Source organism: Lichenostomus cassidix, unplaced genomic scaffold (assembly GCF_008360975.1).
Source record: "Lichenostomus cassidix isolate B80296 unplaced genomic scaffold, HeHo_3.0 HiC_scaffold_33, whole genome shotgun sequence".
NCBI lineage: Eukaryota > Metazoa > Chordata > Aves > Passeriformes > Meliphagidae > Lichenostomus > Lichenostomus cassidix.
The window spans coordinates 1,138,718-1,151,670 of record NW_028147632.1 but is presented as its reverse complement, the minus strand read 5'-3'; the positions used below and the strand labels follow the sequence as shown (position 1 = coordinate 1,151,670).

At 53.1% G+C, this 12,953-nt stretch overlaps 1 protein-coding gene across 1 annotated transcript; it reads right to left on the bottom strand.

The window, feature by feature from the left end:
- Positions 1–3,640: 3,640 nt before the first annotated feature.
- LOC146421353 (uncharacterized) lies at positions 3,641–4,626 on the bottom strand. Its single transcript, XM_085047501.1, has one exon. The coding sequence runs from the start codon at positions 4,407–4,409 to the stop codon at positions 3,753–3,755; it is 657 nt and encodes a 218-aa protein (XP_084903627.1). The 5' UTR covers positions 4,410–4,626; the 3' UTR covers positions 3,641–3,752.
- Positions 4,627–12,953: the final 8,327 nt, after the last annotated feature.

Sequence of the window (12,953 nt, the reverse complement as noted above, 5' to 3'; positions counted from 1 at the left end):
TAGGGTACTTTCCTGAAAGCTGGTATGCCCTATGAGGGCTTGTGACCAAGGCCATTCAGCATTGCCCTGGTTGAAAGTACCTCCTTTTTCTTGAAGTACGGTTATAATTGTGAGAACACCAAAGAAAGTAACTTTTCTAATTGCATTCATTTAACCTGGGTAAATTTCAATTTCAGTTCATTATCGTTAGAAGCCATTTTCCAAGGGGTCCTTGGAGCCTTCTTCACTCGAGTATGATGAATCCAGGCGTTCTGTTCTTTGATTTTGACCGCAGTGAAAATGGTAAGGAGTACTTGAAATGGTCCTTCTCACTGTGGCTCCAAAGTTTTCTCTGTAAGAGACTTAACATAATCTCCAGGTTGAATGTTGTGTACTGGGCTGTCTAGGCCCCAACTCTGAGTTCCAGGCACATGCTTTTCAATTTTCCTGAGTTGCTTACTCAAGGCCACCATATAGGCGGTCAGTGTTTCCTCCCCAGCTTGGGTGGATAGTCCTTTCTGTACTCCGTATGGTCTCCCATAGAGCATCTCAAAAGGACTTTATTTTTCTTTACTTCTGGGTTTAGTTCAGATTTGTAATAATGCAAGTGGAAGAGATTGGGGCCAGGGTAAATTGGCTTCTTGCCCCAATCTCACAATTTGCTGTTTGATTAGGTGGTTCATTTTCTCCACCTGACCACTGGACTGTGGGTGGTATGGGGTGTGAAGCTCCCAATCTATGCCTAAATGATGGCTAACTTGTTGTACCACCTTTGTAATGAAATGTAGTCCTCTATCTGAGGACATTGTGGCTGGAACTCCAAAGCGTGGTATTGTTTCTTGTAACAATACCTTGGTTACCTCCCAGGCTTTGACAGTTCTAGTGGGAAAGGCTTCTGGCCATCCTGAAAAGGTATGTGTTAATACCAACAAGTACCAATACCCCCCTTTTCTTGGGAGTTCAAAGAAATCAATTTGCCACTGCTGTCCAGGCCCATTCCCTTTCCCAATCTGGCCAATTTTGGTTTGGGGATATTTTTAGGGCTAGTCTGGAGGCAAAGGTCACACTGTCGGGTTACCTGTGTGATGGTAGCATATAAATTTCTGGCAATAATTCTTTCAATTAAATATTTGTGTAGGCCATCTATTCCCCAATGTGTCTTTGGGTGTTCTGTTCTTACTAGTGCTCACACTAAATAAGAGGGAATGACCAACCTCCCCTGTTCAGTAATAGCCCAACCCTCTTCATTACATGACCCACTCTGATCTTCGATTAGTTATTTGTCTTCTTTGTTATAGGTTGGCTTACCTTCTAGGGAGATCTGGCCATCTGGAATTAAAGCCCCTTCAGCTGTCACCTCACCTTTCACTGCTTCTTTTGCCTCTCTGTCCACCAGACCATTTCCTTCTTCCAATTCTGAGCTCACTTTCTGGTGTGCCTAGATGTGCATGATTGCTACTTTTTCAGGTAGCTGGACTGCTTCCAACAGCCGGGTTATCTCTTGTGCATGTTTGATGTTTTTTCCTTGTGAGTTCAACAGTCCCCTTTCCTTCCAAATGGCTCTGTGTGCATGTACAACTCCAAATGCATACTTTGAGTCTGTATAAATGTTTATCTTTTTCCCTTTGGCTATTTCCAAAGCATGGGTTAAAACAATTATTTCAGCTTTCTGGGCAGAAGTGTTTATTGGTAGGGGTCCAGATTCTATTACCTTTTTGCTGGTGGTGACTGCATACCCTGCATGTCGCTTTCCACTGATGACGTAGCTGCTTGCATCGGTAAACCAGGTCTCTGCATCATCCAAAGGTGTATCCTTCAGATCTGGATGACTAGAATATGTGGCTTCAATAGTTTCCAGGCAGTCGTGGTGCACCTGCTCCCCGTTGTTTCTGCTGAGGAAAGAAGCTGGGTTGACCATGTTGGTGACCACTATTTCCACATCGTCCTGCTCCACCATGATGAGTTGGTATTTCAGGAACCTCTGTGGGGAAAGCCACTGTCCGCCTTTCACTTCCAGCACTGCAGACACTGTGTGGGACACTAACACAGTCATTTTCTGGCCCAAGGTAAACTTGCGTGCCTCTTGGATGTTTAGCACGACTGTTTAGCCCTGAGGCACCCTGGCCATCCTTTGGCTGCTGCGTCTAGTTGCTTAGACAGATAAGCAACTGCCCGTCGATATGGGCCCAGGTCTTGTGCTAGTATTCCCAGGGCAATCCCCTGCTTCTCATGAGAAAAGAGAAAAAATGGTTTCCTCACATCTGGAAGTCCCAAAGCTGGAGCTGACATCAGGGCATTCTTCAGTTGTTTCAAGGCCCTCATGGCCTCTTTCTTCCACTGAAGATCTCTGCTTTCCTTTTTGATGAGCTCATACAAAGGTTTTACAAGGACCCCATAACTAAGGATCCAAAGCCACACCATCCCGTCATCCCCAGGAAAGTCCATAGCTCCTTTACAGTTAAGGTTTTTGGGGTTTGGCAAATGGCCTCTTTCTGGTCTCGTCCCAAAGTTTGCTGCCCAGCACTGATTTCATAGCCCAAATAAATTACTTTTGGTTGTACTACTTGAGCCCTTTTCTTGGAAACCCTGTACCCTTGGAGCACCAGGAAATTTAGTGAACTTATTGTCCAGAGTACACAGACTTCTTCTGAACACAGAGAGGGAGGGATGGAGGGGACACTGGAGAATTAAGCTGCCACAGGCGCCCTGCCGCCCCCTCCACCACCTCCATCCGCCCGCAGCGAGCCCCGAGCCCCGGCACAAGGCAGCGCGGCTCCCACCTGCGCTGGGACAGCCTCTCCGAGCTCCGCCGCCGCCTCCCCGGGCTCCGCCCGCTGCCGCCGCTCCCGGGCCGCACACACGCTCCCACCATGGCGCCGCTGCTGCCCCACTAAAGCCCTGCCTGCCTGCCTGGGGGCGACACCGGCGCCGGCCTTGTCCCCGCTCGCTGGCACCGAGCAGCAATTGCGCTGGGACAATCCCGAGTGACAGCACAGCCAGCCAAGGGCAGCGAGGCGCGGGCTCTGCACAGCGCACAGCCCAAGCCCCGCGCTCTCAGTGCCCCCCGGGCTGGCCGAGGCCAAAGCCGCACATGAGGAACAGCCCTGCAACGGGCCCGGGCCCAAGGCGCCATTGCTCTGCAAATAGCGACCAAGTTCTCCGCACCTCCCGGCCCCGCCTCGGCACGCAGCCCCCGGGGCAGCCCCACGGCCCCCACGGCAGCTCCCAGCCTCCGCAACGGCCCAGGGGGAGCAGGCCAAGGGGACGCCAGGGACAGCAGGGGCACTTCACAAGCCTTTGGTGCAAAAGAGAAAATCATCAGGAAGGAAAAAGCAACAGCAGCACGGGCTCCAGAGCACAGGGCCACACGAGGCCATGGCACATTGCAGTGGGGTGATGCTGGCCCCATGTCAGGCACCCAGCAGAGCTGCTCTCTCACTGCCCTGCACAGCCGCCATGGGGAGAGAAAATTGAACCAAGGCTTCCTGAGTTGATAGAAGGACCTGGCTAAGAGATCCCTCATCAAACACCTTTGTGCACAAAACAGGCTTGAAATTGGATATATGAATTGAATTTATTGCTAACAAACTCAGAACAGGAGAAGAAGTAAAATTTACCATTTAAAACACCTTCCCCCCTACCGACGGGGATCACCTGGAATGGGGGTCACCAGGATTCTGCCCAACGGGGATCACTGGGGATCATCCCACTGGGGATGGAGCTGGAGCAGCAATGAACCTCTTCCTGCACTTGGGACACTCGCAGGGCTTCCCTCACTGGTGCCTCCGTTGGTGCCGAGTCAAGTGAGATTTTGTATAGAAGCTCTTCTCACATTTGGGACACTCGTAGGGCTTTTCCCCAGTGTGGATGCGCCGGTGCATGATGAGGTAGGAGTTGTACTTGAAGCCCTTCCCACAGTCAGGGCAGCGGAAGGGCCTCTCCTGGGTGTGAATGCGCTCATGGCGGAGGAGATTGGAGCTGGTGTGAAACCTCTTCCCACACGTGGGACACTCAAAGGGCCTCTCCCCCGTGTGGATCTTCTTGTGCTGGATCAGGGCAGAGCTGTACCCAAAGCTCTTCCCACATTCCCTGCAATGGTAGGGCTTTTCCCCAGTGTGGATCACCTGGTGCTCACTCAGGTGTGACATCTGGCTAAAGCTTTTCCCACACTTCCCACACACGTAGGGCTTTTCCCCTGTGTGGATCCTCTGGTGAACAATGAGCCCAGATTTCGAGCTAAAGCTCTTCCCACATTCCCCACACTCGTAGGGCTTTTCCCCTGTGTGGATCCTCTGGTGCTCGATCAGCTCACATCTCCGCCTCAAGCTTTTCCCACATTCCCCACACTTGTGGGGCTTCTCTCTGCCCTCAGGCTTCTCCCCCAGCTCCGAGCTCCGGCTGCATCTCCGGGCCTTTTCCTCCTCCTCCATCCGGCCACGCCTTGGCAATGACAAATCCTGCTTTGGGGGAAAAACAAGGGCTCAGTGCCTTGCCCTGGGTGTTCCTACTGCCCAGCTCCAGCCCTGCAAGTCTCCCAGGGGTTTTGTGTCCATAAAAACCCCAAAACCACCACCATTCACCTCAAAAGCTTCACAGAATTTCCCCCTCTCTACTCTTTTCACTTTGGCCTCCTCAGGGTCTCCCTTCCCTGCACTCATGAGGCTCCCGTGGCTCTCGGGCTTCCCTATTTTCCAGGGTCCCGCTTAGGAATGATCCGGGGGCTTTGGCGATCCCACGGGTCCCTTCTCCCCTCATTCTCTGCTCCGTGCTTCCAGGGATCCCAGGCTTCCCCCTGATCCACGCTCCCCCCTCTCCAGCCTGCCGGGGCTCCCCCAGCTCCGCCATCGCACCTCTCCGCTCACCCCACTCCGGGGCTCCCGCCCTTCCCCTCCACCGCTCTCCCGGCGGGACCCCATGCCCCATGTCCCCCTCCCACCCCGACACCGGGCCGTGCCCACCTGCAGCCCCCAAAATATCCCCCAAAGCCCCACTGGCGCCTCAGCTTTGGCCTTCCGCCACATCCAAACGTTCCCCCCGCACAATCAAACCCTCCCAGCAACCCTTCACGAGATTTGGGGCTCAATCCCGGAAGCTGCGAGCTCCAAACACCCGCCCAGAAAAAACGCCGCTCGGGGACCCCCGAGACATTTGGGGCGACTTCCTCCTCCCCCTCACCTGCGCCACGCGGGGCGCCGATGCTCCCGGGGCCGCGGCAGACAAAGAGCTCCGCGCTGCTTCTGCTGCTCCTCCTCTTCCTATCTCCAACCTCTTCCTGCTCCTCCTCTTCCTCTCTCCTCCTCCTCCCGCGACTCCTCCTCCTTCCTCCTCCCGCCTCCTCCTGCTCGGATCTCCGGCTTTTCTCCCGCTCCTTCCTCATCCCTCCTCCTCCTCCTCCATCCCTTCTCCTTCTCCCCCCAAGCCCAGCGCCCACCCTTTCCCCCCCTTTTCCCCACGCCGTCGCATGCCGCGGGAGGAGCCGGGATGGAGCCGGGGCAGGTCGGGCTGGGGCAGCGCTGGGCTCCGGGCCAGGCCTGGGCGCCCCCCACGCGCCCCCTCCCCAAATTGGGCTGGCGGGAAGCGCTGGGGGCGAGGGGGGGGCGCGGGTGGGGTTGGGGTGGGGAGCGCTGGGCGCTGCGGGTCTGCCTGGGAACTGGAGAGTCATCAGCGCCGCGAGCTCGGATTGGATCAGAATCGCTCAGCGCCTTCTCCCATTGGCTCATTTTCACGGGGCTATTTTTCGGGGCTGTTTTTCTATGGGGTTTGGAGGTTCTGGGGGGCTCAGGGGGGTCTCAGCGCCTTTTTTGGGGATCGCTGTGTGCCGTGTCGGTGTTCAGCTGCCTCCCAATGCCCCCAGAGCGGGGTGACACTTGGGGACACACGGGGGTCCCCATTCCCGATCCATCCCGGGGTCAGGTCTGCCCCCCAATCACAGCCCCACGGCGGGGTCCCCCCAAGTCCGTCCCCAGTGCCCCCCAAGAAACGCGACCGGAGCCAACTGGGAAGCTTTATTGGGAGCACTGGGAGCAGCCGGGCGGGGTCAGAGTGACAGCAGGGCTGGGGGGACACACGACCCCGTGTGACTGGAGTGTGAAGGATCTGCTGGAAGTCCACAGCACTTCAACCAGGAATGAACTCAAAAGAATTCTCACGGGTGGCCTCCAGGAAGGGGACAGTGTCAGTCCAGGAGCACAGGGCTGGCAGGGTGTGGCTGTGTCCAGGGCTCTGGAAGAGACGTGGTGCTCTGCTGGGACTGACATGCCTGTGCCTGGGCAGTTCAGCCGTAGCTGTCCCCTGTCCCTGTCTGTGTCCCTTGTTCCTGGCTGTGTCCCCTGTCCCTGTCTGTGTCCCTTGTCCCTGTCTGTGTCCCCTGTCCCTGTCTGTGTCCCTTGTTCCTGGCTGTGTCCCCATCCCGTGTCTCTCCTGCTGCCAGCTCAGTGAGTGGCACACAGGCTGAGGGTCCCTCCTCTGTTCCCTGGGCGTCGGGTGGGAGATGTGAGGGCTGAGCCTGCTCAGGACAGCTCCATCCTCACGACGAACTGCTCTTTCCAGCTCCAGGCCAGAGGATCAGATCCCACCTCAAGTTTATCGTGGTGCTGGTTGTGCTCCTAGCCCTGGTTGTGGCTCTGGGGGTGTCCTTGGCTGCTGTGTCAGGTAAGGGAGGAGCAGCAGCCTCAGCCCAACCCCTCGGGGCACTGCTGGCTCACTGCTGCCTGAGGGGAGAATCCTCAGACATTCTTCTCCATTTCCCTCTGCAGGGAGAATACACAGAGAGACTCCAGTTACTCCAGTTAACCCTGCAGCTCGGGTGCTGCTGGCCTGTCCCCATGGCTGGGTTGGGTACAACGGGATCTGCTACTTCCTCTCGAGGCATCGTCTCTCCTGGGATCAGGCTAAGGCTCGGTGCTCCGAGCTCGAGGCTTCCCTGGCTGTGCTCACTGGCAAGGAAATGGTGAGTGAGGGGTTTGGGGGGTTTGGGAAGGCCAAGGGGACCCTGGGGTGCTCCTGGGCTAGGAGTCCATTGTTTGCTCCTCTCTCCTTGCCAGGAGTTCCTGTTCTGCCTCAGCAGGAATGTTGATTCCTGGCTCGGGCTGCACAGACAGGGCCAGCGGCTGCAGTGGGTGGATGGCAGCAGCTTCAGCTCCTCATGAGTCCTGGGGGCACAGGCAGGGCCTGGGGGCACAGGCAGGGCCCTGGGGGGCACAGGGCTGCTGGGACTGTCCCTTGTGAGCAGCACTGTTTCTCCTGCTGGGGAGGACAAAGCACAACCTCTTTCTCTGCTCCTCCTTACAGGTTAAAGATCCTTGGCAATGGAGAGTGTGTGTTCCTGCGAGAGGGAAAGTTTAGGAGTACAACCTGCACAGATCACCTGCACTGTCTGTGCAGCAGAGCCCAAACTGAGCTGTAACTGGGGATGGAGGAATTACCTTCTCTGTGCTGAGCACTCACAGCTTAGCCTCTTCTTCCCCCCAGCACGGGGATTTCCTTCCTCAGCTGCAGCACCTGCCTTGCACTGACTCTCAGGGTCACCTCGGTGCACTTTGCAGAGTCACCTCAGTGTTTGATCTCAAGGAGATGAATCTGCAGGAAGAGGAGATGATGTGGAAGCTGATCTGTGGCTGCCTGGGCTGGGTGTTCCTGTCTCCCTCTGGAGCCGTTCCAGGAATCTTCCTGTTTCTCTTGCACTACATGTTTCTACAGTGACCTTTTATATATATATTGATATGGAAAGGGATTTCAAATATGTTTTTCCAGCACTTGCAGTGTATTTATACACTAAGCTTGTATCTATATACGAAAATATAACACTGTGAGTGTAGACCTACATGTTCTTGTAAAACTGTATTTGTACACTGATCTTATATATATATTACCATATATTAATATAACACTCTGGATACAGAATTACATGTTCTTCTAACATTGTTTTTACACACTAGCTTTGTACATGTATATGAAAATATAACACTGTGAGTATAGACCTACATGTTCTTCTAAAACTGTATTTGTACACTGACCTTATATATATTAGCATATATTAATGTAACACTCTGGATACAAAATGACATGTTCCTCTAACATTGTATTTATATACTAACCTTGTCTATCTTGATATAATACTGTGGATACAGAACTACCTGTTCTTCTAACATTGTATTTATACACTAATCTTGTATATATTGATATAACACTGTGGATACAGATTTGAAACATCTGCTGCCATGGTAATGTGACCTTTGTGGGAGCAGAGTGCAAAATAATGCCAGGGTTGTGATTGGAACCCACAGGTGACATTCCCTTAGGAGTTGGACTTGATCCTTGTGGGTCTCTTCCAACTCAGAGGATTTTGTGAGATGTTGTTGTGTGACACCCATCAGTATGTACAGCAACAATGTCGCTGTTATTGTTGTATTCTTTATAATATTCTTATTTTTTTATTAAATGCTTATGAAGCATCCCTGTGTCGCTCGTGTCCCTTGCCCTGCTGCCCCTGCCCCGGGGGCTTCAGCCGAGCCAGAGCCTCTTCCCAGTGCTCCCAGTCTGCCCGTGCAGCCTCCAGCAGCCAGCGAGGCCTTCAGCTGGGCCGGCAGAGAGGAGCTGCTGGGAGCTCCCAAATCAGTTTGGTTCCGTTTGTCCTTCCCAGCCTGGGGAACAACGATTTGGGAGTTTTCTGCCCAAACCCTGTCCGTTCCTCCGCTCAGCCCAAGGGGTTTGGGGAGATTTTGGCTTTTTGTGGGAAATCAAAGCGATGTGGGGACAAGGCGGGATTGTTCCTCTGCCGTGTTCTGACCAATCAGAGTTCGAGGACGAGGAGTGGCGGCAGAATCAGCCAATGGCAATGGGGGGGCGGGATCTCAAAAGACTATATAAAGAGGACACTGAGCGGCAGGAATCTCCCCTTCGGCTTTTTTAAAATGTCGGAGGAGAAAAAGGCCTGGAATGTCTCGGGCCGTGCTGGAGGCCAAGGAACCGCTGCTGCTCTGTACCGGCGGGAGGTGAAAACTGCTGTGACACTGTCCTCCTCACCCTGGTGTCCCTCGACAGCACACAATGCCTCAGGAACAGGCTGCTCCAGCAGGGATCCCCCACAAGTCCCGCCAGCAGCCACTTCCACGGCTCTGCAGGAGCTTCCCATGGCTCAGGGTCTCTCTCAGGCATCCCCTGCTCCGGCCTAGGCTCCTGCTGGGGCTGCAGGGGAGTCCCTGCTCCATCCCGGCCTCACCCACAGCTCACACCGAGCTGGACATGCAGCTCCAGGTCACACCGAGCTCCCGCCGGTTCAGGGCAGCAGCGATTCTTTGTCCTCCTGCCCGGGCTGGGACATTGCAGGGCTGAGGAGCCGAAAAGAGAATTTCGGCCACAACCCCGGGATTGTGCCTGGAGCGACCGGGGCGATTCTGTCGTTGTGTAGAGCTCTTCCACCTCACTCCCATTGGCTGATTGTTCCGTCACTCCTCATTCTCGTGCGCTGACTGGCCAGAGCGGGGACAAGCACCGCCCTCGGTGCCGCCCCTTGTACCGCCATTGCTGGAGGGTCAGTGAGGGCTCGGGAGCGGCAGCGGCCGGAGCGCCGTGAGGCGGCGGAGCTCGGAGGCGGCGGAGCTCGGAGGCGGCGGAGCTCGGCGGTGACCCAAGCGCAGCGACCCGGGGACAGGAGAGACACCTCTGTTCTACCGACAGCAAGCGGGACGAGCCAGCGCTGCTCCAGCACCGCCTCCTGCCGAGGCAGCAGCGGCAAGGAGACCGCGGGCAGCCGCTCCCTCAGCGGCCTCAGGCCAGCGGCAACACGGCGCCACAGCCAGGGAGGGAGGGAGGGAGGGAGACGGGAGAAGGAAGCCGCCACAGCCCCCCTGCCGCCCCCTCCATCCCCTCCATCCGCCCGCAGCGAGCCCCGAGCCCCGGCACAAGCCAGCGCGGCTCCCAGCTGCTCTGAGGCTGTTTTTGAGCTCCCCGGGGTTCTCCAGAGACTCTCCGGCAGTGCCGACTGTGCTGCACGAGCGATGCGATGTGAGAGGAACGGCGTTTGTGTTTCCCTCCCCGAGAGCAGCAGTGGGTGCTGCAGAGATGTGCAGAGATGGGAGAAAGGAGGTGATCCGGACGAGAAGCGGGCAGTGAATTTGACTCAGACTCATCCCCCTTGCTGTGTCACTCCCGGGCTGTTTTATTGCACAGTCCTTCGGATGAGAACGGGCTGAGCAAGAAGCTGCAGGAAGGAAGCTCTGCTGCCCTGAACAGGCTCGGCGTGACCTGGAGCTGACGGCGCTGCGAGCTGCGGATGAGTCCGGGATGGAGCAGGAATTCCCCTGCAGCCCCGGCAGGAGCCCCGGCTGGAGCAAGAGAAGTATTCCTGTCTATTTCTGCCCTGTTTCCGTTCACATTTATCCTTCTTTGTGCACATTTTTATACACTTTTACCTGTTCTGCTAGTTAATCTTTTAGCTCCTTGCTCCATGCAGCACCTTCAGAGGAACTGAAAATTCCTGTTCTCTGCCCTTGATCAGTCTGTAAATTTTCTAAGATTCTGTACCTGTTTAGAAGTTACCACTCCGTTTCCCACCACAGTGTGGCAAGGATTCTGCTGGGGAAATCCTGACACACCCAGAGCGGGCAGTAATTGATCTCTGGCTCACCTTTATCCCTGGCCTGGGTGAGGTTTGATAAGGTCAGTGATAAAGCAGCTGACGACAGGACTTTATTTATTCCTCTGATCCTGGGTTGGCTCTTTATTCTCAGCAAAAACTGGGAGCTCTTTTCCCCAAACCAGTGAGGATTCCTGACAGATTTTACTGAGTTGTAAATTAAAAATAGAATTAATCCTTTTTCCTTTTCCAGTACCTTGTGGCCAATGTGGAGTGGGTAAATCCCACAGAGTTCCCAAAGCCTTGCTGACTTGTCCCACTGTTCTTGCTATAAAATGGGACCCTCTGGCTGAGGACATTCCTGGAGGAGTTCCAAAGTGTGCAATGATTTGATTTAGCAATATTTTCACTACTGCTTTTGCAGGGAAACACTTCTAGCCACCTGGAAATTGCACCAATTAAGACAATTATCACTCTTAATACACAGAAATTCTTTGAAGTCAATTTTCCAAAAACCTCATTGGGAATTTCCAGATTTGAGAGCCCCAACACTTTATTCACAGTATTGGGGTTATTTCTTCTACATGTGCCACACTTCTGAGTCTTTGAAGGAACAATTTCAGTTATTTTGGAATTAAATCCTGTCTTAGAACATGTCTAGAATTTAACACTTCAGTTCACTGACAAACTCTTGCACCATGCTCAGGTTTAATAACTGGTGGAGTGATCTCTTGTCAGGAAACCAAAAATGTGTGCTCCTTTTCTCTGCGGCTGTTTTTGGCCCTGGGAGCCAAATAATTTCATTATTTTCATCCTGTTTGGTTCTCTGTTGTGCTCTGCAGTGCAGAACGGAAACTTCAGCTGGTTTTGCACTTCCTGTAGTCTTAGATCAACATGAACTCTGCTGATAACAAAGCTCTCTCTGCTCAGAGTGCACTAAGGCAAACCACACTTAGAATCCCTCCAGATCTTTACTTTTCTTTCCCTCAGTTGCAATGTCCATGTTAAAGCAACCATTTAGTCCTTCTGTGCTGAAACAACTCATGGCAGAGCAGAGCATTAGATTAAATAACCTCATTCAGGGTGGTCAGTGCAAATCCTGCAATGCATTTTCTGTTGAAAAAAAACCCAGTTACTTCTTTCTGTGTTGTTTCCAATCTGGGTTCTCAGTCAGGCTTGCCTTTAAACATAGCTAGGCTAGAATAAACTTCTTGTGATTGTCTGGAGTGTTTCTGATTTTGGAGCCCAACAGAAGCACAGCAGGATTTTGAATTTCAAAGGTAATTTCCTGTCCCACTGTACAACAGGACCGAGCTCAGTCAGTGGCTCCTCTGGTGTCCCAAACCCTTCTGTCCCACCTGTGTCCCACAGACCTCAGGCTCTGTCCCAGAGAGAATTTTGGGATCCTGATTTAGCAGCTCCACGGCTGTGACTCCTCACTAGCAGCTGGGCCATCCTTGGCTCAGAACACTGATCTGTTCAGGAAAATTGGCAGTGACTCCTCCCTGAGCCACTGGGAATTGTGGTGGAACACCTTGGGAAAGATTTTGGCTCTCAGAAGTGAATAATTCAAAAGATCCCTGGGACCTGCCAAGCCCAGAGCCAGAATTACCAGTGTTTCCTTTTGTTTTTGGAGCACAGCCCAAGTATGATTAGCCAAATCAATAAAATCTTTATGGGTAATTTCAAAACTCCAGATCATAATCAATAATTCCTGATCCATGCCCTGAACATGCCAAGGCAAGTCTGCAACTCCCTCACAGTTTGTCTCCTGCTCAGTTGAATTTAACCTTGGGAATTTCAAAATCCAGAACTTTAACATCAGAGAATTTCAAACCCTTTTTCCAGTAAATTTCCTCCTAATAATGACGTTCTGGAGAGCTGGGCAGGTGCAAAAATCCATTAATTTGCCATCATTTCCCCACTTTGAATTCAATTAGATGGAAAAGGTGCTCATTTCACTGACAGCTGTGACAAAATCACCACTTCATTCCCCTTGCAGGGTGTTTAATTTGGAATAAACAGCTCCTGTGCCTACCAAAAATCCCAATTTTCCATTTCCCAGAGGCAGAAACTTCTGGTTCTCTTCACAATTTCTCTGCTCTTGCCAGGAGAAAGAGCTGGGAGGAGTCCTGGGTTTCACCTGAGGATCCCAAAGTCCACCCTTCCACAAAATGCACTTGGATTTGCTCCCAATCTTCCTAATGAAGGTTGAAGAACTGAAACCCAAAGCAATCCTCCCCCTCCCTGGTAGCTGATTTCATCTTTAATTGCTATCACTGTGAATTTTGTCATCTCCTGAATATTTGAGGCTTTGTTTGGGGTCAGATTTACCACTCATGAAATGTCAGGAGTTTCACTCTCAAAAGCAGCAGTGCTCTGGAATCGCTGCTGTTCT